Source organism: Hermetia illucens, chromosome 2, assembly GCF_905115235.1.
Source record: "Hermetia illucens chromosome 2, iHerIll2.2.curated.20191125, whole genome shotgun sequence".
Taxonomy (NCBI): Eukaryota; Metazoa; Arthropoda; class Insecta; order Diptera; family Stratiomyidae; genus Hermetia; species Hermetia illucens.
In genome coordinates this window covers 173,606,660-173,631,116 of record NC_051850.1, presented here as the reverse complement: position 1 = coordinate 173,631,116, position 24,457 = coordinate 173,606,660, and the positions used below count along the sequence as shown (strand labels likewise).

Below are 24,457 nucleotides of genomic sequence, written 5' to 3'. Positions count from 1 at the left end.
CGAGAGCCATACTTTCATGGATGGTTTCTTAAAAGCATGCTGTACGTATTACCTATTACTTGCTTCGCGTCTATTGCCAATCCCAAGTATTTGGGCTTGGAAATGGTGATAAGGACCACTTCCCGTTTTCCTTAACAAATGTCATCCTAGCGCTTTCTTGTCAAGCGTTTGAAGTTTCGTAGGAGTAAAACGCAGCATCTTCTAGATGTTTTATACCTATAACTAGTGCTCTGTCGTTTACGTAACACATCACCTAGACTTTCTCCTGGACCAAAAAATTGGATACATCGTTGTACATGATATTCCGCGATAGTAGGCCCACCACGAAGCTATGTGAGATATTCATGATGGCAACGTATCCTTGGGGTCCGTCATTGGTGTCCTTCTAAATAGCCATCGACAGTAACGGCGATGTAGTTATGAGTACCAATCTCAAACACAATGATTCCTAGGATCAAAAGACTCCCCAAGATCTACGAGGGTGGTCCGGTAAATACTTAGCCTACAAAAGAAAAACGAAAATGTTTGAAAAGTGGCGATTTATTTCTCAACATAGTTCCTTCTTAGCTCGATACGCTTGACTCAGCGATGCACCCACTTCTTCAACCGGTCTGAAAAATATGTTTTCTCGTGGGCTGCAAAATACGCCTACGTGGTGGTGATAACCTCCTCATTCGACTTTTTTCTGCTCTTCGGCGTGGAATCGTCCCAATAATTCGGCATAGTAGAGCCCTGTGACCCTTTTGCCCTTCTCCAGGTGACTTCCAGAAAACGATGGCCTTCTCCTTTTTGGCCGATAGGGCAACTTTGGCCTTCTTCGGAGCACATTAGCCGGGTGTAGTCCCCTACTTCCACTGTTTCTTGGCCACTGGTGTAACAGTGGACCCATGTTTCGTCGCCAGCCACGAAATTATGCAGGAATTCCTTCAAATTGGGCTTAAACAGCGTCAAATGCTGCTCTGAAGTACTTTCACAGTTATTGCCCGGGGCGAGCAAACGCAGCATCCATCGTGTCGGAAAATTTCCTCATGCACAAAATTTCGTGGAGAATATGACCCACGCGGTCTTTTCAGACGCCTTCTGCAACAATTATCTCGCGCACCTTCAATCAGTGGCCTGTGAATACGAGATTCTAGATTTTTTTCATGTTGTCCTCCATAGTAGCCGTTTTCGGGACACCTTGGCGTGGCTCGTCAAAAATCGATGTGCGACTATGTTCATCATCAACGGCGCAACAATCGGTATCCGGTCTAGGCCTGCCTTGATAAGGAACTCCAGGCATCTCGGTTTGGCGCCGTGGTCCACCAATTCGATATTCCTAAAAGCTGCCTTGCGTTCTGACCTACGCCATCATTCCATCAAAGGGAGGGTCTGCCTCATCTTCTTCACAATTTCTAGAAATATTTTCTTTAAACGAGGTGATGACCTAGCAATGACTTCGTTAGCGTACGAGCTTCTTGAATCGACTGAGGTAACCTTTTTGACCACAGATTTAAATACTAGGTTGAAGGGTATGGGAGTAAGACCATCTAGCCGCTTTATGTCTAACTCAGTCCAGAAACTATGCACCAACTTGTTTTATCACGTTGTGCCGTGGTTAACCGGATCATTTTTGTTAGGCCTCCTAGCTCCAATAATATTTTCTATAATGCGATACGATTACGCCTTAATTTGTGCGATGGTCGAAAGACTACTTTATTTGGTCAAGGTCGATCAAGGATACCGAGCTACCTCAAAAATCTAAAAAGCTGGCTGGCTTCGCAACAAAAGCGATGTCGTTCCTCCAAGCCGTCTTAAAATGAATGTCCCAACTCTCTACAGTTCCAGCAGCCATAAGAACGGATGGCTTTCACCTCGGCTTTACAGGTACCTAAAGGGTCCTGGCTGCCCTTTCCTTGTCTAAGTTTAATAGATAACATGGGTCCCCGTGAATTTATAAGCAATCAATTTATCGAGCCGCACTCAAACTTCTAGTGGCAAGGGGTCTCGTTTGCCGACCTAAAAAACAGGTATCCCTAAGCGTTGTTTCAGATGTCTGAAATTCGACAACATAGTCGCAATCTGTATCAGTAAATGCGATAGATCATAAAGTGAAAGAACAGGCCATATATTCAAGCAGTCCAAAACTGCTTCTGAATGTATTACTTGCAAGGTGTTAACTGTCAAATGAGAAACGTCATAGATAGCAGTATATGCCCAATATTTATAGCAGCCTTGGACGACCCATGAAAAGATAACACAAGTAACTGCCTTGCAAGATGTCGAGTTCCGACAATCAAATATTTGACGAGATTTTAGACTTATGGGTTCCATATTTTCGAGCAAGAAGTATCTGTCAACAAACCACCGGAAACTTGTCCTTTTCAAGGAATAGAAAGCATATGCGAATCCTCATAGTAAGCTGAACCATACCATAAATACTAGCAAGTTTAAATCTCACAAAAAACTGTTCTGAGGCGGATTTAAATTTATGGGGGACAGTGTATAAGCTTATTACGAGGAAGCTGAGAGCAGAAGACCCTAACTGACATATTCACCTCGTCTGCTGAATGCATTTACAATTTCTTTCCCCCGCATAAAGAAGCCAGTAAAAAATATAGCACCTCATTGGCTCACTATCACGATAGGAGTCCCATAAGGCCAAATACAGGTTCTTCCAATGCGGATCATATATAATACTAGCTCACCCGACAGACTTCGTACTGCCTCAATCGATAAATAAAAGACCTAAACTTTTGTATAAAATAATTTTAAAACAAACAAAACGAATCCGTATTTAATAAAAAAGCATATTGTGAAGCATTCCGTCTGCGGATTCGATCAATTTCATTATGTCGTGATTGCTGTTGTTGTGTTTGATGTGCACGAACTCGTTGCATTCTAAGCCTATCTACTTCATTATCACTCACTAAATAACGCAATTCTGACATAGCAATACGACTATTTTCTTGATCTGTTTGTCAGATTTTTCAGATTTTTCGGTTGGGTAGTTTCTGAGAATGGTTCCGTTAAAGAAATCATCACTTTGCACCCCTCCCGCTCCCCGCCTTTTTAACAAATCTCAAAACTAAGACCGGTTTCGAAAAGTACTAATCGAGACCTTTCATCTGATATCCCACATAACTATATTTGGTGAAAAAAAATTGTACACCCCTCTTTTATATGTATGGGGACCCCTCCTAAATCTCAACGTAGGAGGATATCACTCACTGCATGTCTGGGGGCCACAGTTCCCACCTTTTCACCAAATTTCGTGTCAATCGATGTAGCCATTTCTGAGAAAAGTGCCTGTAACAGGCAGACAGACAGACAGACAAAATAGCTCCAAATATGTTTGCCGAGGCGTTCACCACATGCCTTAAAGAAGGAGCATTTCCTACACAATGGAAGAAGTAGAAATTAATTCTAGTCTCCAAGCCAAACAAACCTTTGGGTGAAGCTTCGTCCTACAGGCCGATATGCCTTCTAAACAATACTGGCAAACTATTCGAACGAGTAATCTATAACAGATTAATTCGAATTGCCGAAGAGGGTGGCGGTCTCTCTGAAAATCAGTTCGGTTTTCGAAAGGGGAGGTCTACAACGGATGCACTTTGCCTAGTAGCTAACACAGCTAAGACCGCACTTGACGAGGGCAAATGTTCTGCAGTGATTACACTTGATGTGAAGAATGCCTTCAATTCCGCTAGATGGAGCAAGATACTTGAGTCCCTAATTAACTTAGGCGTGGCGAAGTACCTGGTGCGTATCGTTGCCGACTTCCTAATCGATAGGATTCTGTGCTGCGAATCAGAGGAAGGAATGAAATCCTACCAAACGACATGCGGAGTTCCACAAGGCTCTGTCCTAGGGCCACTCTTGTGGATTATTATGTATAACGGGTTACTGACCCTAGACCTTCCTACTGGTGTGGCCTCCATTGGTTTCGCGGACGATATTGGTGTGACGGTTGTTGCACGCCTTCTCGAGGAAGTCGAGCTCTATGCAAATGAAGCAGTCTATGAGATTAAATCCTGGTTAGGGAATGCTGGTCTACAGCTCGCAGAGCATAAGACGGAAGTAGTACTTATTACCAAGCGGAGAAAGTGCACTTCCATGAAGATCAAAGTTGGAACGCAAACAATTTATTCCAAGGCTGCACTTAAGTACTTAGGTGTAATGATTGACCAGAGGTTGAATTTCAGATTGCATGTGGTGGGTGCAGCAACCAAGGCATATAACATCGGAGCGCTGGTTGCTACCAAATATAGGTGGCCCAAGGCCGAGCCGTCGACTCCTTATTTCAAGGGTGGTCAGTTCGATCCTGCTGTATGCAGCCCCAGTATGGGCAGATGCACTGGAAAATATAACAAGTAAGAAAAAGATTGGAGCTGCGTATCGCATAAGTGTACTCCGAACATGTTGCGCTTACAGAACAATTTCTAATGAAGCAGCTTGCGTGATAGCAGGAATGGTCCCAATTGAGATTCTGGCGAAAGAAATACAACGACTTTACGATCGAACGTACCTCACCGGAGAATCTCCTACCCGTCGGCGACAGTTCGCACGAGCTGCAACTGTCACGGAATGGCAAGAGAAGTGGGACGAGTCAGAAAAAGGCCGTTGGACTCACAAAATCATATGGGATATCCGGAAATGGATCGAGCGACCTCACGGCGAAGTAGGTTTCGATCTAACTCAATTCTTGAGCGGACATTGAGGCTATCAAGCATATCTGTATCGATTTGGGCGTGATGATTCGCCATATTGCCCACAGTGTGCAAACATTCCAGAGGACGCAGAACACGTCTTTTTTCACTGCCTCAGATTCGAAACCCAAAGGGCTACATTAGAAGCCACAACCGGGGAGCACTTTACACCCGAAAATATCATGGAGCTTATGGTGAAAGCCAAGGAGATATGGATCGAAGTTGAAAAAGTGATTACAGCCATAGGAAAGAAGCTTAGGCAGGAGGAAGTCATCCGAAAGAATGAACGCGAGAGGAGTCCCGCGGGGAGAGTGGAAGGAGAAGGAGGTGGTTTTAGTGGGTAAGAGTCCCACATAACCGTGTGGCAGGAGCCTGCGGTAGCTTTTGAAGCTTTCCACCTTCCATCGAAAAATAAACAGACAGACAGACAGACGGACAGACAGACAGACAGACATTGAACCGATTTTAATAAGGTTAAACAAGTCGGGAAACCGGAAGCTGGACGCTTCAGGTACAAAAGGTTTTGTGTATTTGTTAGTACATAGCACCCAATATATCCATATATTATGTGAGAGTATCCACTTTCGGGTGATATTGACATTCATAGTCTTCAATTTTCGAAGAAGCAGCAAATTTGAGGTATTATAACTTTGTTAGTAATAGTGTGATTTCCACCAAACTTGGTACGATCATGCTCTATATTATAGCCTATATCACTGCAGAATTTCATGGTACTAGGATGAACTTAAGGGGGGTTTCTAACCAATTACAAAAAATTGTAGTAATATACTATTATTAACTTTATTTAAACAGATATCGGCATGAAAGGTATTTCGGAGCCCAGGCACCATATAATGGCAGCCTCCTGATTTTTCGCAGATTTTTCGGTTTGGTAGTTTCTGAGAATGGCCCCCTTAAAGAAGTGATCACTTTCAACCCCCCGCGCTCCCCACCCTTCCAACGAATGTCAAAACTAAGATCGGCTTTGAAAAGTACTAATCGAGACCTTTAATTTGATACCCCACATGACTACATTTGATGAAAAAAAATTTGACACCCCCCTTTTGCATGAATGGGGACCCCCCCCCTTAAATTCGACGTAAAAGGATGTAGCTCACTATATGCGTGAGCGTTCACAGTTCGCACCTTTCTACCAAATTTGGTGCCGATCGCTATAACCGTCTCCGAGAAAAATGCGTGTGACAGACAGACAGACAGACAGACGGACAGACAGACAGACAGTAAACCGATTTTAATAAGGTTTTGTGTTTACACAAAACCTTAAAAAAGAGCACATTACCTGGAATGTCACTATCACAAAGGATCGCCAAAGTGACGAAAGTTCTCGCGCACTCATAGATATCGTAACGCAATATCGTAATACTTCTTTCCGTGTTCTAAAGTGCAACAGGTTGGATTGACATATTAGTTGGTTGCCAAATCTAATGTCAAATATTGTCGTTGCGTTCAGAAATTTCATTTATAACAAAACTTAATATCTAGTCTAGGTAGTCTAGTTTGGTCTTGAAATATTTATAGAAATTCAGAGAAGGTTTAAACGGTGAGAAACAAAAAGACTAAAAACAGAAATTCTATTTTCCAATACAACATGTTCTGAGCTGTGAAACATTTGATGTCTTTTGTCTTTTTAGAAATAAAAGATTGTCACTTGGTTGTCAAATATTTCTAGTTGCGTTAAAAAATTTGTCCGTTTCGTAGCTGTAATATGAGGTCCGATGAACAGAAAAAAACGTTTATATGGGAAGAAGAAAAGTGCTGTTATTAGGGTATTACCGGCAATTATTCGCATTTTTCTCACCTTTTAAACCTTCCCTAGACCTCCACGGACATTTCAAAACCAAGATAAGATAAATCCGTTCAGCCGTTCTCGAGTTTTAGCGAGACTAACGAACAGCAATTGATTTTTATATATAAGATGACGGAGTTCTCTTCCTTTTCGTCCCGAGAGAGATTAGTGTAAGTTATTTTGCGGGTTATTTAGCTGTGATAGTTGTCGCAGAACAGCTTGCAGATATGTGTACTAATCAAACTGTTAGGGTCGTAAAAACGTAGCTTGAAATGGTCGAGCGTTACCTAGTGGAGCAACAGGCAGAGGCCTTCTTTCCGAGAGTTCAAGAGACATTTGGTCGTTCATTCCACGTGTGACAGTAAAAGAGGCGCCAATAGTAATAGTAGAGCAGCCCTAAGAGTGTGCGGAGTTTTCAGATCAGGTGTAGTCTCAATTGACCTCCCGGTGAGTGAGAGGGGGTAGGCCCTACGTGAAAACGGTATAAAATACCGCGGAACAGCAAACTAAGTGTCATTGAGAAAGCAGAAAGGACGTTGAGATGATCCCCAAAAGAGTCGCTGGATACATACACAGATTTCCTGCGTTGAAGGAGAAAGAAAAGATGTGGGGATGCTTTGAAAGTCAAAATAATCCCATAAAAGATGTTCGGAGAGATACCGAAGTTCAAACTTACCAACAACGAGAATTCGATTGAAAAGGTAACAAGCCCAAAAGAAACATGGCCACTTAAAGTGAAAGAGCGGATGTAGTTTTCAGGTTATGCCTTAGTAATCTGGGACATCAGTGTCTTTCTAAAATTCGCACCTTAAGACAGACAGGCGAATAGAGAGGAAACTGTTTTAGTAAGACCTTGTTTTATATAATCCCGTGAAATTAGCGTGCATTTACTCGGAAATAAGCTTTTCTAGAAAGCGGACTACCATTTTATGGATGTCACTAATTTCATGACAAAAACTTTTCTTCAACTTCATAACACATCATGGGCTTATTAGTGTAGACATCACTTTTAAAATATCTTCCTAGAAAGAAGGTAGGACTAAGGTAGTAGAGTAAGGATGGTAGAGTAAATCTAAAAATCTGAATTGCCTAGCTTTATGAAATGCCGTCTATTCCCATGCTTACATGCATTCCTTGGTATCTATAGGTTCCAAAGATCACGGTCTGGTTATTTTCTTGGTCACTAAGCTGCACCAAACGTTAACTCTTCGCTGATTTCTACCGATTTTCTTTAAAGAAAAGAAGAACGAAAGCCTGCCCATCTGTTTACTACGAAATAAAACCAAATGAGCTTTGTTGTTTTACAAAAAAATGGCTGTCACAGACAGACAGACGGACGGAGAGAATATCAATTTTAATATAGTTTTGATCTATACAAAACCTCAAACATCGATTTCATTTTTTTATATCTCTCTTCCAGCTTTCCTTGGAAGTCGTTGTGGCACTCCAGATGGGTACGTTGGCGCGTGCGTCATCCTTCCAAATTGTCCATCCCTCCTTCAACTGTATGCCAACAACGGTGGTTCACGCGAAGTTGTCGTATATTTGAAACAATCACAAAGAAGCTGTGGTAACAGAGTTATCAGACGTGAGCCAGTGGTAAGTAGCAGACGATTGATTTTGTAAAGTATATTTTCGACTATAATCACGTATTTTCTTTAGATATGCTGCTCTCAGCCAGTAAACAATAACCAACAATCGGTCAGGCCTAATGATCCATCGTTTACAGTCAATCCCAGCAATCCCTTTCTTAATGGACAAACAGGTCCGCAGCCTCCACCTCCTCCAACACCACAAACTGAAGCACCTACAACCACGACATTTACTCCACCACCACCACCACCAACCCCCCCTCCAACTCAAGCACTAGAGCAACGAATCGGTGAATGTACTGGTCCAGATGCCAGAACAGGGACATGTAGAAGTATGTTTCCAAGGAAGCCTGCATGTGTCACGTGCAAACCAATTAACGATATTTATCCTTATAGGTTTAATTGATTGCCCCGAACTTTTAAGTCGCCTCCAAGCGAACCCTGAAGACGCATCTTTCGCGAACTTCCTCCGACTCTCTAATCAACTGTGCAATGCAGCGGCACCAATTATCTGTTGTCCCAGCGCAACTAGGACTCCAGGAAACGAACCAATTATTCCACAGATAGCCCCAACTATTAAACCCCTGGTAACCGTGGAAGCCAGACTTCTTTCACCTGACGAAGGATGCGGTCAATCTAGTGTAGCACATAGGAAAATCGTTGGAGGAACCCCTTCGCAAAAAGGATCCTGGCCATGGCTTGCATTGCTCGGGTATGAAGGCGTGGATGGAATAACATTCCGATGTGGTGGCTCCTTAGTGACGAAGAGGCATGTTGTGACGGCCGCTCATTGCATTAGAAGTGATTTGTAAGGCATACTTCATTGAAATTCGAAAGTAGGATTTGATTGAAGTTATTTACTTTTTCCAGGAGGGTAGTTCGATTAGGTGAACACGATTTAGATATCGATACTGAGACCCGTCATGTTGATGTGAATATTGTTCGAATGACCAGACATCCTCAATATAACTCCAGAAATGGCCATAGTGACATCGCAGTTTTATATTTGGCTAACGATGTCCAATTCACAGATACAATTGGACCCGTTTGTGTTCCAGATAAAATCTCGTTTGAAAGTCGCTCACTAATTGGTTATACACCATTCGTAGCTGGTTGGGGCAGAACAAAAGAAGGTAAGACAGAAGTGACTCTTCAAAAATAGCATACAAGGACTGACAGGACCTTTCATTAGGTGGAGAATCCGCAAACCTCTTGCAAGAAGTTCAACTACCAATATTAGCCAACAACCAATGTAAAGAACGATACCGTGCTCAAAATCGATTAATCTCAGAGGATCAGTTTGATGAAGCAACTATATGTGCTGGTGTGCTATCAGGCGGAAAGGATACATGTCAAGGAGATTCAGGTGGACCGTTGATGCTGCCTGAGGTAATTTTCTAAGTGTTTTCTGTTCATTCATCTGTTGAAAGCTTCAGTTTGACTTTTATCTAAATTAAAGAAATTAAAGAATCTAAATTAAAGAAAATCTAATAACTTCAATAGTACCTTCCTTCAAGATATTCAAAATTTTCAATAAACTTTCGTACCTAATTTTAAAAAATAAATAAATTGTCTTCTCAACATTCGAAATTTCGAAATATTTATCTTTTATTCCTGACATTAAACTTACAGTATCTTCTCATAACATTCCCTTTTCATTTCCAGAAATCTTCTAGAAACACCTTTTACTACAACTTAATAGGGATTGTGTCCTACGGTATTGGATGCGCTCGTGCTGGAATTCCCGGAGTTTACGCCAGTGTCCCACATTTTTCAGATTGGATAAAAGAGAAAATCGCGGAACCTATTTAAGTTAACATAATTCAGATTATGCCCAAGATAGTTTTAGGTTATATTTAAGTATTTTGTATAAAAAATATTCAGAGTTTTTTATGTGGAAATAATAAAAAAAAATAACTTTATGAAATGAAACTTGACTATATTTGGTGGCAAAAAAGATTACACCCCTTTCTGAGAAAAGTGCGTGTAACAGACAGACAGGCAGACGGGCGGACGTTTGCTCTACTCGGAGGAAAATTAATAGAGTTGTCCGAATTCATAAAGGACAAACACAATATGCACCAGGCCATCAAAAGTATGGTTCAAGTCATTCGTGTAATGTAAAATAGTGGGAAGGACAAAAAAATGCCTTGAAGATAGCAAGTGTCACTCAGGCAACACAAGTGACACCCCCTCAAAATCCAAAGGGCAGTAAGCTTGAAAGGAGGTGTAAAGAGGGCGCGAACGATTCTTTTGGATCCTCACAGGACGCAAAAAGGTAGAAAGGCTTCTCACCGACCAAGGGCAAGGCAAACAAAGTGACCAAAATCTTGGAGAAAACGGCGCCCGTTCCGATCGACCCATGGGAAGTAAAACCCCAAAAGGACCAAAGTTAGCGGAAAGAAGAATGCAACCCGTGAGAGAAAATTAGGGTCCGAATTGATTATCATCGTGAAAAAAGGTGATATAACATATGTCGATATCCTCAGGAAGGTCAAATGCGATCCAGAGCTGATGGACCTTGGAGAAAGCGTCAGCCGAATCAGACGCTTTCAAAAAGAAAATTTGATGCTGGAGCTGAAGAAGTCTCCGGGCAAAACTACTGAAAAGAGGAAAAGAGGAGGTACAAGTACGGGCCAGAAAGCAGGAGATTGTGATTGTGATTAAAAAAGCAGTTCGGACCACTTAGTTTGTAAGATTTTGCAATCACAGGACTAAAGAAGGCATATAGAGGTACGCAAACGTGCCAGCTAAAGCAGCGTTCAAACCGCTGGCAGCTGGTAAAGTACAAATAGGTTCACTGGTTTGCCGGCTCATGGTGCAGGTGTTTCCCAAACGTTACTTTAGATGCCTTGAATTCGGCCACATAGCGACGAAATACACCGGTAACTATGGCAGGCCAAAGAGATGCAGAAAATGCGATGGAGAAGGTGATATGTTCAGGGAGTGCAAGGCTGAGTCTGAATATATGCTCTGCAAGGGGAAAAAGGGCGTCGACTGTCAACACGTTGCAGGTAGCAGCAGATGCCAAGTGTTTAGGAGAGCCTTGGATTGAGTAAAGGAGTTGATACATATCAACCTCAACCACTGCGAGACAGCGCCAGACCTATTCTCGCAGATCATCAATGAGAAACGAATCGAAGCTGCCATAATCAGCGAACCTTATCGCAACCACAAGAATGGTGTCTGGGCTACAGATGTAATCGGCAAGGCGGCAATATGGACGTGTGGAAATTAAGCCATTCAAGAATTGATGGGTTTTCCAAAAGTTGGATTCGTCAGGGCAAAAATAGGTGGCATCTACATATATAGTTGCTATTCTTCACCAAGCGCGACGATGGCAAAATTCGAGGGAATGATAGGTATGCTGGTCTCGGATGCAAGAATACGAAACCACAAGAGCACAGTGGGTGATTTCATTGCATGGGCTGTGGATTGGGTTAGTGGAACTACGAACACAAGGGCCCATATCCTGCTTGAGGCGCGGAGTAAAACTTAGTGCTTGCAGATATGGGGAAAGTGACCACTTTTCGAGGAACAGAATCGGGCTCAATGGTGAAATTTACATATATGAGTACCGCATTGACGAGGAGAATGGCATGGTTTATCAGTGAGCATTATACTCATGGCGACCACCCGGCAATTTTCCTCCAGATTGAATATGGTCCATGTGGCGATGTGCGCTCCCACGGAGCAGCGAACCAGGACTGATCCATGAAAGAGTTTGAAGAGGACGCATTCATAGAAATACTATCGGGAGGCCACCATCCGGGTGATGCGGCTTCAGAAAAGGTGGTGCAAATAATGAGATGCATAATGAAAGCATGCGACACTGCTATGTCAAGACGGCGAGTCCTCGCAAAAAGGCGGTCAAAGTATTGGTGGAATAAAAATTTCACTGAGTTACGGATACACGTTTTCGAGCTAACACGATCTGCCAAAGATCTAGAGGAAGACCAGACTTTGATAAGAACCGGGTAGTATATATGGACCTTTTAGGTAGGCTTAAGCAGGCTATACGGACCAGCAAGCGAGAACGCTTTAAGGAACTTTGCACAGAGGTAGACCAAAGCCCCTGGAGAACAACGTAAAAGGTGGTTATGAAGAAGATGAGAGGGCGAACACCACAAGTGGCCTGAACGCATTTTCCGCATAAGCAAACATTGGACGTCTACACAAAACCTGCGGTAACGGAGGATTTGCAGATTTGTCGGAAAATTGGTGATAAAAACCTCCCGGTCTGGATGCTGTTCCCAATAGAGCTCTCAAACTCGCTGTTAAAACTAGACCAGACTGGTTTATCAGCGTATTCGAAACATACATAGTAGAACGAGATTTCTCCACTCGGTAAAAGGGGCAAAAACTAGTTTTGCTCCCAAAGTTGAATAAACAACCAGGACATCCATAATGATACCACACGGTTTGCCACACGGTTTGCTGCTCGAAAGGGCCATCTACAATAGACTTTTCGCTATCTTTGAATATAAGGATGAATTATTGGAGTGACAACTTTGAATTTCGACAAGACCAACAATCGACGCCGTAGACGTTATTTTGGCGTGAGACGCGATGTCGTCTAATAAATGCCGCGCCGTGGCAACGTTGGACGTCAGAAATGCGTCCAATTCAGCCAGCTGGGAGTAGACAAAGAGCTCACTGGCTAAAAGGAGTGTTCCTAGTTATTTGACAAAACTCCTCGAAAGTCACCTCTCGGGGAAGACACTTTGATACGATACCGACATGGGATCTAAGCAGTACACCGCCACAGCAAAAGTACCATAGGGCTCAGTGTTGGGTCCTTTCTTGTGGAACGTGATGTACAATGGGGTCCTTGTCCTTCCCGCACCAAAGGGGGCCACAGTAATCGGTTTCGCAGATGATCTAGCTGTGATTTTCGTCGCAAAACAACCCCAAGACGTTAAGGTGTACGCTACCGAAACCATTAGCGCCATAAAAGCGTGGCTGGAGATGATTTAGCTTAACCTTACGAAGCCAAAGACGGAGGGAGTTTTGATTACCAATTTTTAGGAAAAGGAATATGGTTAATATTCGTGTTGGTGGTCACATTATCACTTCGAAGCCGGTTGTCAAATACTTGGGGGTGAAGATTGACGGTAAAATCAATGTCAAGCGACAACTGGACTATGTCTATGAGAAAACAACACATACCAGCGTATCATTAGCGCGGATGATGCCCAACATTGGAGGTCCAAGTTACAGTCGCAAATTACTTGTGACCAGAGTGGTTCGTTTCAAGCTATTATACGCGACACCAGAAGCACTAGCGTGTGAGAGTAATCGGAGGAGAGTAAACACGACTTACCGCTTAGTGGCGCTAAGGGTGTGCAGCGTCTTCAGAGCAATATCAGGCGAGGCAGCGTGTGTTATTGCTGGAATGATTCCGATAGACATTCTGGCAAGTGAGCCACGCTGTCTGTACGAGAAAAAGGGAATGAATCCACCTGACGAGGATATAGAATGCCGAAAGGAGGCAAGGAGGGAGGCGCAGAAAAAGTGGCAGCAACGGTTGGATGACTCGCAGAGAGGTTGCTGGATGCACATTTTAATTCCCTGTATTGAGGAGCGGATCTAGCGATCCCACGGCGAGATTAACTGTCATCTGACGCAATTCCTGTCAGGGTATAGGGTTATAGGAAGTATCTGCACCTATTTAGGTTGAATGATTGTCCCTTGTGTCCTGAACACAGTTGCACACCTGAAGACCCGGAGCATGTTATTTTCCACTGTCCACGAATTTACTCAGAGAGTAAGAGCCTAGAAGAGTCTCTGAAAATCAGCTTAAGCCTAAAGAACATGGTCAGAGAAATGTGGAAGACGGAGTGCAACTGATGTACGGTGAACTCCGCAATCAAAAGTATACAGAAAGGAAAACGGAAGATTTGGTTGTTTAAAGAGTAGTCCTCCCCGCGAAGTGAGGCTTGGCGGCGGTTCCGCGGAAAAAGAAGAAGTAGAAAGTGGGGGTGGTTTTAATGGATGAGAATCCCACACATTGCCGCAATCTGGCGCGGCAGTGTCTTCCTAAGATTTTGACGTCCTTCCATAAAAAAAGGCAAACGACAGACAATGAATCGATTTTAATAAGCGATTTTAATCAGCGAGGACATTAGGCTCCTCAACCCGTATATCACACGGAATGTAACACCTAAAAGACATACAATCCACATTTCCTTAGCGCTAAACTCCAACGGAAGAAGATGGAAGGATGGCCACAATATAAAGCATTAAATTACTTTACACGGGACTAGAACATAACACACTCTATGCTTATTACGCGCATTTGGAAATCAGCAAGAACACCCATAGAAGAAAGAGCAATATGACGGACATATGGGAACAAATCAACAGGGCCTACACCTGCGAAAAGCTCAGAAAAAGGAGCATACTAGAAAAGGAACTAAAGGCGCTCACTACTATATAAACGGGACAGGGGGCAATCGAGAAACCGAAGGAAGAATTCTTACCCAACTGCGCGATCAACAAATCCAAAGAACACTTTGCCCAGGAACAGCCCAAAAGAAGACATCGCAATGGGCACCGAGGCGGAAATTAAATATGCACCACAAGACGAAAAGGTTGCCATTCGAGAAGAAATTCAGCGACTACTAGCCCTACCAAAAGAATAGCCACTAGAAAAGAATATCGTCCAACAACTACGAAACCATAAAGCAGTTGAAAGAGAAACCCGTTTTCTACTTACCAGCAGGAAGGAACACTGTCTGCCGCTGTAAATCGCGAAGCACCTATATTTCAATTGCTCAGCTTTCTGCTGTTAGGATGGCATCACCAGGTTGCTGCTCTTTGGATCTCATGCACATCTATGTATCTATTCTTGTTTTCTTTCTCCCTTTTTCTTTCCTTCTGGAGCAGTAAATCTTTCGATGCGTCTATTAATTAAATTCTGATGATATAACATTGTCCCCGGGCGGCTCGCTTTCCAAAGAACTTCTCTACCTTTAAAGGTAACCATGGGGTATTGCAATATGGAGGCTCTGATGCATTGCTTCTCCCTTACTAGTGAGAAGATCATACACATACTTTTAATGGGGAACGAAGGCGGTGCCCAACTTGGCTTAACAAAATGAGAATGACTCTTCACCCGTGGAGGTTTTTGCATCTACCTATATTAACTTTTAATGATCTGTTTATGGAAGTTTTAGTAGGCATTTTCCAGTAGCTAGCCCTCCCCGTACTAATTTTTAAGATTTTACCTAAAACAAAATTTTATTAGGATCCACTAAATGCCTGCCTACCATAGTTGCACCGATCGTGGAAAAGTTGTGAGAGAGGCGTCTTCGATGGTATGGTCATGTAATTCGTGCTAAGGAGAATTCACTTGCCAAGATTGGTCTGAACATCGAAGTCGATGGTAAACGACCAAAAGGCAGACCTAAGCAACGGTGGCTTGATACGCTAGATGGGGATTTGAAAGCCTCAAGATTGCACCCAGATCATGCATTCGATAGAGCTAAATGACGAAACCGATCACGACGAGCCGACCCCGCTTGTGAACGGGACAAAGGCTGAAGAAAAAGAAGGAAAAGAATTACGTTGAATTTATGTACGACCCAACATACGTGTGGAGGAGGATGGGGGTGTAACTTTTTTTTCTATCCAAATATGGATGGAGGATATCAAATGAATGGACTATTTCGGAGAATCTTTACTTCCCAGGGTCGAGTAGATTCCCCCCTTGACAGTCGCCAGCAAGACACCGAGTGGCCAATCCGTCAGCCCGTTCATTCCCCTCTAAATTTCTAGGACTGGAAACCCAAAGGAGGGAGACCTTCAGCCTGGGCCCAGACTATTTAGCACGTTTCTACATTGCTCCACCAGCCTGTAGAATATCGTCGCTGAGTACAAAGCCTTAATGACCGCTTGGCTGTCGGTCAGAATGGCTATGCTATGCTTGGGGTCCGGATCATGCCCCAGCCATCGACAGGCTTCCAGTATCACCAGTTCTTTCGCATGGAATCCACTGGCGAAAGCTGGCAGACCATAAGATTCGGATACACTGTGTGTTTTCGCGCCGATTGCACAGACTATCCTTGATCCATTGGTGAAGAATACTGTGTCATAACCTTGCAACACGCCGCCGGGATTCTACTCTGCCCTGATTGCAGCAAAGTTTCTCGTGAAGTTCATCCTGCGTGTTACGGTGGCCGTAGGACCTCGCTGTCCAGCATCCAGACTCACGTAGTCTGACGGCACTGCACACTGCAACCGTGGGAAACATTCAGAGAACCATCCTCGGCTGGAGACCCCCTTACTTTGCGAAGGTCCTCTTGCAGGCATAGAAGGCTATACAGGCCTTCTAAACCCTCAGTTCTCTGCTCAATTTCCAATTTAGCTTTGAATCCAGGCTTACACCAAGATACTTTACATAGATATAAGAAAGAACCAATCTTTGTTCTTTCAGCCAAGGTAGGTGGAATTCAAGTACCTTTGTCTGGGTAGTGAGTAGGATCAGTTTCGTTTTGGTCGGGTTTATGCCGACTCCGCATCTTACGGAAGGGAATAATAAACACGACTTTAAAATGAAAGTTACCAAAATTTTTTTACATAATTTTACTTCTAGCTCTATTATAAAACTACTTCAGTTTGAATTTTCATCTACATATTGTAATAAAACATATCAAATTTCAGGTTGTTCTAAATATACAATTTGTTGAATTAATAAATTTTTGTCTAATTTATATTAAATCTGTTTAGTACAAATTGCATATCGTACTTTATCTATTCATCCTCTAAGTAAGAATTTTTATTTTCTTCTTTTCTTTTATTTTAAATATACATTGCGAATTGTAAATATATTTATTAAATTACATCACAGTTTCAGGAAAAACATTAATTCTAGGCAATTCAAAATGTTTTATGCTAGCCTTATACTACATACAGTTTTATTTATCTAGAAAAGACTTCTTGATTCAGATGTTTTTAACAGAACGGTGAGGTTTAAATATTGAAAGCAGGCACTTTTTCGGCAAATATCTTTTTTTTTTTATTTTTAATCAGTCTCATCCAAAAAACTCTTCATATTGCTGGACTGAACGTATAAAGCAATATTTTTGTATTGCTTTAATTCAGGAGCTTTTTTGGGAACAAATTTAATTTATACCACTATTTTTTAAGAATTTGACTAGTTACCATAATCTTTAGATAAATTAATTTTGTTAAAGTTCTAAATTTTGCTTACTTCAGTCAAAATAAGGAATCTCTATAAAAATAAATCAACTAAAGAAAAATTTGATTTAATCTAAATTAAAATTGATTTTAAATTTATTCAGTAAATAGTTCCAAAAGATATACGTCACTAAGCATCTCCTTTGATTACTTACAAGCATATTTTTTTGATTGATTAATCTATCATTAATCATCAATCATTGAATCAATCAATTTTTGATTGTTATTTTAAATCAAAATGGTGAAACCTAAGAAGAAATGAAAAAGAAGTTATTAAATTACTTTTAACTTTTTATCCAGCAAGTTGAATTTGTAAACTAAACAGAAATGAAAGGCGCTTCAAGTATGGAAGATTTTGTTAATCGGGTTCTTAAAGTAATTTACCACTTTCGAACTCCCGCACTACTCCCCTTTGCGACGAATGTCAAAACTGACATTTGCTTCGAAAAGTACTCACCGAAAACTTCCATTTGATACCCCAAATGACTATATTCGGTGAATGAAATTTGGCACCTCTCTTTTAGATATATGGAGACCTCCATTAAGTTCAACGTGGTGCAATTTAACTCATCGCATGTATGGGGCTCGCAACTCGAAACTACTTACCAAATTTGGTGTCGTTTGTGGCAGACAGACAGACTTGTGCGCAGCAGAGCATGCACAGAGGAGAACGATGAGCATCAAAAGCCGTTGTGACACGTAAGAGGTCAGAGGAGGCTCCTCAGGATCGAGAGCCGGATCCTTTCAAGAGAAACTCAATGAATTTGAGATCTCCTCCAATGTCCAAAGCGGTATGCTCGAGGCCAGAAGCTTGCCGTGGTGGATGTCCCCGAGCAATATGCGAGGAAACTCCTTAACAGCGGGAGAATCAAAATCGGATGGGTAGTATGCAGGGTACGAATGCGGATAGTCCCCACCAAGTACTACAGGTGTCTGGACTATGGACACACAGCAGCAGCTTGCAAGGGTCCGGACAGGAGGACAGCATGCCGGAGATGCGGCCAAGCGGGTCATCAAGCGAAGTCTTGCAAGGAAAACGAGAGTTGTGTTCTCTGCAGGGATCGTGGCGCATCTGGCGAAAGCGTCGCACACACTGCGGGCTCGGGACGGTGTCCGATCTTCAGGGCGGAATTGGAGAGGGCTAGGGTGCGAACGCCATGATCCGCATTTTGCAAATTAACATGCACCGGAGTGCAACCGCTCACCAGTTGCTAGCGCAGTTCTGCTGCGGAAGTAAATGCTGATCTAGTGCTGATTAGCGAGCAATATCGAAACAAGGACCCGTCCTCATGGTATCTCGACTTATCGGGCACCGCTGCCATCTGGGTTCGGGACGACGTTCGACTTCGTGTTCTTGCCGAAGGCCGGGGGGACGGATTTGCCTGGATCCGGTGTTTAGGGATAACGTTTTTTAGCGTTTACCTGACGCCGAATGAGTCGATTCCGGACTTTCAACGCCGGCTTGATGCTCTGGAGGACGCCGTTTCGAGCACGGAGGGACGAATCCTGGTTGGCGGTGATTTTAATGCCAGGGCTCTTGAATGGGGCATGCCTCAATCAGACTCCAGAGGGAAACGGATTCTGGAAATGGCGGCGAGAACCGGGCTCGTAATTTTAAACACCGGATCCACGCCAACGTTTCGGCGCTCAGGTTGTGAAGGAAGCATTCCCGACATAACTTTTGCGTCGGAATCTCTGGCATCATCGGTGGACGGGTGGCGAGTCCTAGAAGACTTCTCGGCAAGTGATCATCAGTACATTGCGTTCGAAGTGTTTGACGCTACTTGCCGGCGAGCACCAACACGACGTTCCCCCTGCGTGTGGAATGTCGCGAAGGTGAACATCGGAAGGTTCGTCGAAGCTCTTGGAGCAGGTAGGGCCGCACTGGGGGGCACTCCGGGGGGTGGTGGTGTCGCAGCTGACACCGTCGTAAATTCAGTGATGAATCTGATAACGACGGCGTGTGAGGCTTCCATGCCCCGGAGAGGCCCCAGGCGCGACAAGCCTTCTATGTACTGGTGGACGGCGGAAATTGCCGACCTACGGAAGGAGTGTCATAAGCTCCGCCGTTTGGCACAACGTTTGTACGCCAACGAGGAGGCATGTGCCATAAAGGCACAATATAGATCAGCAAAAAGGAGACTCCGCAGCGCTATAAATAAAAGCAAAGCTCGCGGCTGGCAAAATCTTATTAATGAGGTAAATGATGACCCGTGGGAACTTGGCTATAAGCTTGTCACTCGGAAAATCGGGGCTCTGCGGAAGCCCTGCATACTGAGCACCGACCAGATGGACCGCATTGTGCGGGCATTGTTCCCCAGACACCCTGTACGGCTTGATGTAAACAGCGCGGAAAGCGTCGTGGATTGCCCCCTTTTCACAATGGGAGAACTCGAAGAAGCGGTTCTCACTATGAAAAACAGGAAGGCGCCAGGTCCTGATGGCATCCCGGCGGAAGTTTACAAACTGGTGTTCCGCCAACGGCCAGAATTGCTGCTCGAAGCGTTCAACGCGTGCTTGAAGGAGGGCATTTTTCCTTCTCGCTGGAAAGTGGCCAGACTCGCGTTGATCCGTAAGGGTAAAGGAGATCCGGAGCTCCCGTCTGCATACCGACCGCTGTGTATGCTTGACACGGCCGGAAAAGTGCTCGAGAAGCTCATCAGGGGTAGACTCGCTGAAGCGATCCGTGCTGCCGGGGACTTATCCGCAAGGCAGTTCGGGTTTAGAACAGGGAAATCTACAGTGGATGCTGTTATGGAGGTCGTAGATGCGTTTAATCGAGCCGGGGCACACAGCCGCCGATCTCGACGGATAGTGCTCCTCATAACGCTTGATGTCAGAAATGCCTTCAATTCCGTAAGATGGACAGATATGCTGGGCACACTAGAGAACTCCTTTCACGTGCCAAGCTATCTCTTGCGGATATTGAGGGATTATCTGAAAGACCGCTCCCTGTTCTATGAGACGCTAGAGGGCCAGAGGAGGATGGAAATCACGTCGGGAGTAGCGCAGGGATCCATCCTAGGGCCGGACCTCTGGAACGCTTCCTACGATAGTCTGCTGAGACTCGATATGCCTGAAGAGTCGCGCCTGGTCGGTTATGCAGACGACGTTGCGGCACTTGTTGCCGGACGCACTGTTGAACAGGCGCAAAGCAGACTTGGCATATTGATGCGACGGGTAAGCGGATGGATGACTGCTCACGGTTTCAACCTTGCGCTGGAAAAAACCGAAGTAGTCATCCTGACCAGAAGAAGAATCCCGACCTTGCGTCCCATATCGATCGGCGAGTTGACTATAGAGTCAAAACCAACGGTTAAATACCTTGGTTTAATGCTCGACTCGAAGATGAGCTTCTTCGAGCAAATCAAAGCAGCAGCGGACAGGGCTGCAGCAGGAGTCGCGGCCTTGAGTCGGCTAATGGCGAATGTCGGCGGCCCTATATCAACTAGGAGACGTCTCCTCATGGGAGCAACGCAGTCCGTCCTTCTCTATGGTGCGGAGGTATGGGCTGATGCCCTTGACAAGGAGGTGCATCGTAAACGCCTCGCTCAAGTGCAGAGGCGGGGAGCTTTGCGAGTGGCGTCTGCTTATCGCACTGTCTCCGAACCGGCTGTGATGGTGATTGCCGGAGTGATCCCCGTTGCCCTCCTTGCCAAGGAGCGCAAAGCTATCTATCGCCGTAAGGGCGAAAACTTAAGAGAAGTGGTTGCCCGTGAAGAACGTCAACGCACCCTTAACGAGTGGCAACTTTCTTGGCAAAATGAGCCAAGGGGCAAGTGGACTGCGCGGCTCATCGACAAATTAGACCCGTGGCTGAACAGAAAGCACGGTGAGATTGATTACTTCCTTACCCAACTTCTAAGTGGGCATGGAGGTTTTCAGTCTTACCTGCACAGGGTTGGGAAGGCGCGATCTCCTGACTGTGTGTTCTGCAATAGAGTGGCGGATGACGCTGAACACACCTTTTTCTCTTGCGAGAGGTGGGACGGCCTCCGCCAGCAGCTTTATGCAGACACAGGGGAGCTCTCTCCAGACAACATTGTCAGAGAGATGCTGAAGAGCGCTGGCAGCTGGAATCGTATTGGGCATTATGTTCGGGCTCTTCTTACTACGAAGAAGATTGAACTCGACCGGCGGAGGGATCGGACGGTAAGGGGTTCCCTGAACTAACAACTCCCTTCCTCCCCTCCCCTCCCGTTGGTGAAAGGAATTCCCTGACTTGATGGCTCCCAAAGCCGGGAGAGCGGGAGGGCTAGCCCGAAGTAATGTGTCAAACGGTTCCAGGCTAGTTCTTTGATGACAGGGAGGTGTTTAGTTGGTAGTCCGCCAGCGTGCTGTTGCGGGAGTCCAACACTCTGTGCGTAAATGCATTCACCTACCCTACTCCAAAAAAAAAAAAAAAAAAAATAAAAAAAAATAAAAAAAAAAAAAAAAATGTCCAAAGCGGTAGGAGACCTGAGACCTGATGAGAACTATCAGAGTTCAAGACTACAAGATGCGAACGAATCAAAGGAGACCCTTAAAATTACTCCTCTACGGTAACGCGGTCAACGTATACGGTTGGGTGTCATGTTGTCGATAGGTAGAGAAGATAGAGGGTTCGGAAAGAGATAGAAAGCAGCAGGTTCCCAAACAAATAAAACGGCAGGTCGTCTGCTTTGAAAAAGGGACGTAAAAACAAAGATGGTGGAAAAATAGTACCCGAAACACTAGCGCCGCCAAGGGAGTTGATGTCTAATCAAAAAATACATAATGACTGGACTAAAGTTGAGCCACAAAAGCTTAAAAAGGAAAAGGATCCGTCCTGAGGCGATTATCATTTCAAACCCGGATGTCCTACGCAGACATACTAAAAATGGTGAAAGCTGAGTCTCATTTCGAAGGAACCAAAAGATTGCTAAATCTGAGAAGGACCGAAAAGAGCAAAATCTAAGGCTTCAGAAATCTTCACTGGCTTAAAAAAATATTTAAAGCTGCACAACTTGCAGCAAGCATCGGTAGATCGACGTCACGAAGGCAGATAGTTTCAGGAAAAGGGTCACATTGCCCACATTGTACGCTGTGCGCTGAAAAGGAGGGACTAGCCGCCGAAAATAACAAGTGTCGTGAGTTCAAAAAGGTGGTAACTGTAGTAGGAAAATGAAGTCGATCCAAATCAAGCTGAAGGGTTCCTCAAGATGTGCTATCGCAGGTCACACCGATTCGTGTGTGAAATGATGTAAATGGCTATAATAAACGAACCCTATAGAAACTCTAACAATAATACATGGGTAGGGGATCCTACAAGTGGGGATCAAGCCATACAACAATGTATGAGGCAGCAAACAAGTGGGCTGATATGGGCAAAAATAAACAACGTATTCGTCGTCTATAGGTACTGAACTACTCCAAGCCTGACGTTGGGTGATTTCGAGAACAGAATTAGTCTTGGACACAAAAAGGGCGGCGATTACAAGAGGGCGTTGTCTTTTGGAGGCTTTCGCGCAGCTAGACATCATATTGGCTGAAGGACCAAGTCAAGCAGTTGGAGACCCGCTCATCCAAGAATGAGGAGAATGTCAAGTTGGTCTGCGAAAGCAATTGACGAGGAAGCATTTGTAAATGTCTGGTTAGACTAGAATGCTGTACAACGCACGCCCTAAAAGAGAGTCTTCCATATCACGTAGTGCATCGCAACAGCATGTGACGCATCGATGCCGAGATATTATACTTTTCCCAATAGAAGGCCTAACTGTGGAACAGGAAATTGTCTGACATTCGGCCGGTGTGCCATCAGATCAGACGAGAGTTCCTGTTGTTTCCTCAGGTGAGCGGTAACAATGTCCAGAGACCTTTAGGTGTGACTATTGCTACCCCTGGAAAAAAAGAAAGAAGTACTATAGATTTGCAGTAGGTCGAGAGACAACAGAGCACCAGGCCTCGACGGTAGACTCGACAAAGCCCTTAAGTTGGCTATTAAGTCCAGGCCAGACATATTTGCGGAGTTGCTTGAAGCGGTCTTGGTGGATGGGATCTTTCCTGAGACATGGAAACGCCAAAGGCTAGTATTGTTTCCTAAACCTGGTAATTCTCGTGCTGAACCATCTAGTGGACACTATGGGGAGATGGATGCTGGAGCGAATAATCAATAATAGATTGATCCCGGCTGTAGAGAGTCTGGGAGGCTTATCAGACTGAAAATTCGGCTTCCATACCTGCTTGAGATGGAGCGATGGCGTAGTTGGAATTGGTGGACTTCGGCGCAAAACCGGGATGTCTGGAGTTCCTTATTAGGGCAGGCCTCGACCGGATACCGGCTGTTGCACCGTTGATGATGAATTTCTTGAACGGAGCTGAAAGAAGGGGCAAGGCGAGGTTACTTATTGACTAGATGCCAGATCAACTCAAAGCAGGTGGAATCAGCCTAAGAAAATGGGGTGCGAACGACTTAGGATTGTTATGGAGAACCCCAAACGAATCAACGGAAATTGGATTGGGTAAAAAACACCGGAGATAATATAGGAAACAACCTTCGTCATATTCGCGCTACTGTGGAATTCATCTTCGGATGACATTAGACTAAAATCGGTAAAATATGATTCAACGGCAAATCTAAGCAAGCGGTAGATGCTATTCAACATTGCTGTGATCCACGATCCACTGTAGTGGCTTGCACCAATGGCGATAACAATGAAACTACTGATGTAGAAGACGTCGTCCCTCCGGAAAATCTTGTAGAGCAGTCGGGAAAGTATGAAGTCACGCTTCCATAACTGAAATCGGTTCGTATATCAGCATATGCTGCGGTCATCTATAGCAGGACAATTGATGAATACGGAAGGGATTGTATATCACTATTTTGTGCGAAGTCTTTAAAGCGGAAGTTCATACTTATTACCCAGTGACAATTTTCAGAATAGCACTTATGCAGATACCAGCATATTGCTGGTGTGACTCCAGGACTGGTTTAAGAAAGTCCCCTGCGCTTAGACCCTTCAGATCTCTACGCGTTTAAGAGGTCAGAATTCTCCCGAAGAATATTACCAGTAGGGAGGAATTCAAAGGAGCCTGCCCCTAATCAATCCAGAAGCGGCTACTCATTGAGAAACAAGATCTGCCAAGGCTAGGAAGTAAGCTACGATCAAGCCCAAGCCTACTTCTCTGGAAAAGCTCGATTGCTTGGAGGA

At 44.3% G+C, this 24,457-nt stretch overlaps 2 protein-coding genes across 2 annotated transcripts in view; one reads left to right on the top strand and one right to left on the bottom strand.

The window, feature by feature from the left end:
• LOC119648849 (venom serine protease Bi-VSP) overlaps positions 1-10,019 on the top strand; it is a 30,975-nt gene extending 20,956 nt beyond the window's left edge. The window contains exons 2-7 of the mRNA XM_038050726.1: positions 7,916-8,094; positions 8,158-8,419; positions 8,484-8,895; positions 8,958-9,220; positions 9,280-9,476; positions 9,753-10,019. Of these exons, the coding sequence (XP_037906654.1) occupies positions 7,916-8,094; positions 8,158-8,419; positions 8,484-8,895; positions 8,958-9,220; positions 9,280-9,476; positions 9,753-9,899 (1,460 nt within the window). The 3' untranslated portion in view covers positions 9,900-10,019. The remainder of the gene's footprint in view (positions 1-7,915; positions 8,095-8,157; positions 8,420-8,483; positions 8,896-8,957; positions 9,221-9,279; positions 9,477-9,752) is intronic.
• A 7,410-nt stretch (positions 10,020-17,429) lies between these two features.
• The window catches only part of LOC119649542 (NGFI-A-binding protein homolog), a 74,655-nt gene continuing 67,627 nt past the window's right edge, over positions 17,430-24,457 (bottom strand). Inside the window, exon 9 of the mRNA XM_038051733.1 lies at positions 17,430-17,536. The gene's annotated coding sequence lies outside the window, so the exon portion shown is untranslated. The remainder of the gene's footprint in view (positions 17,537-24,457) is intronic.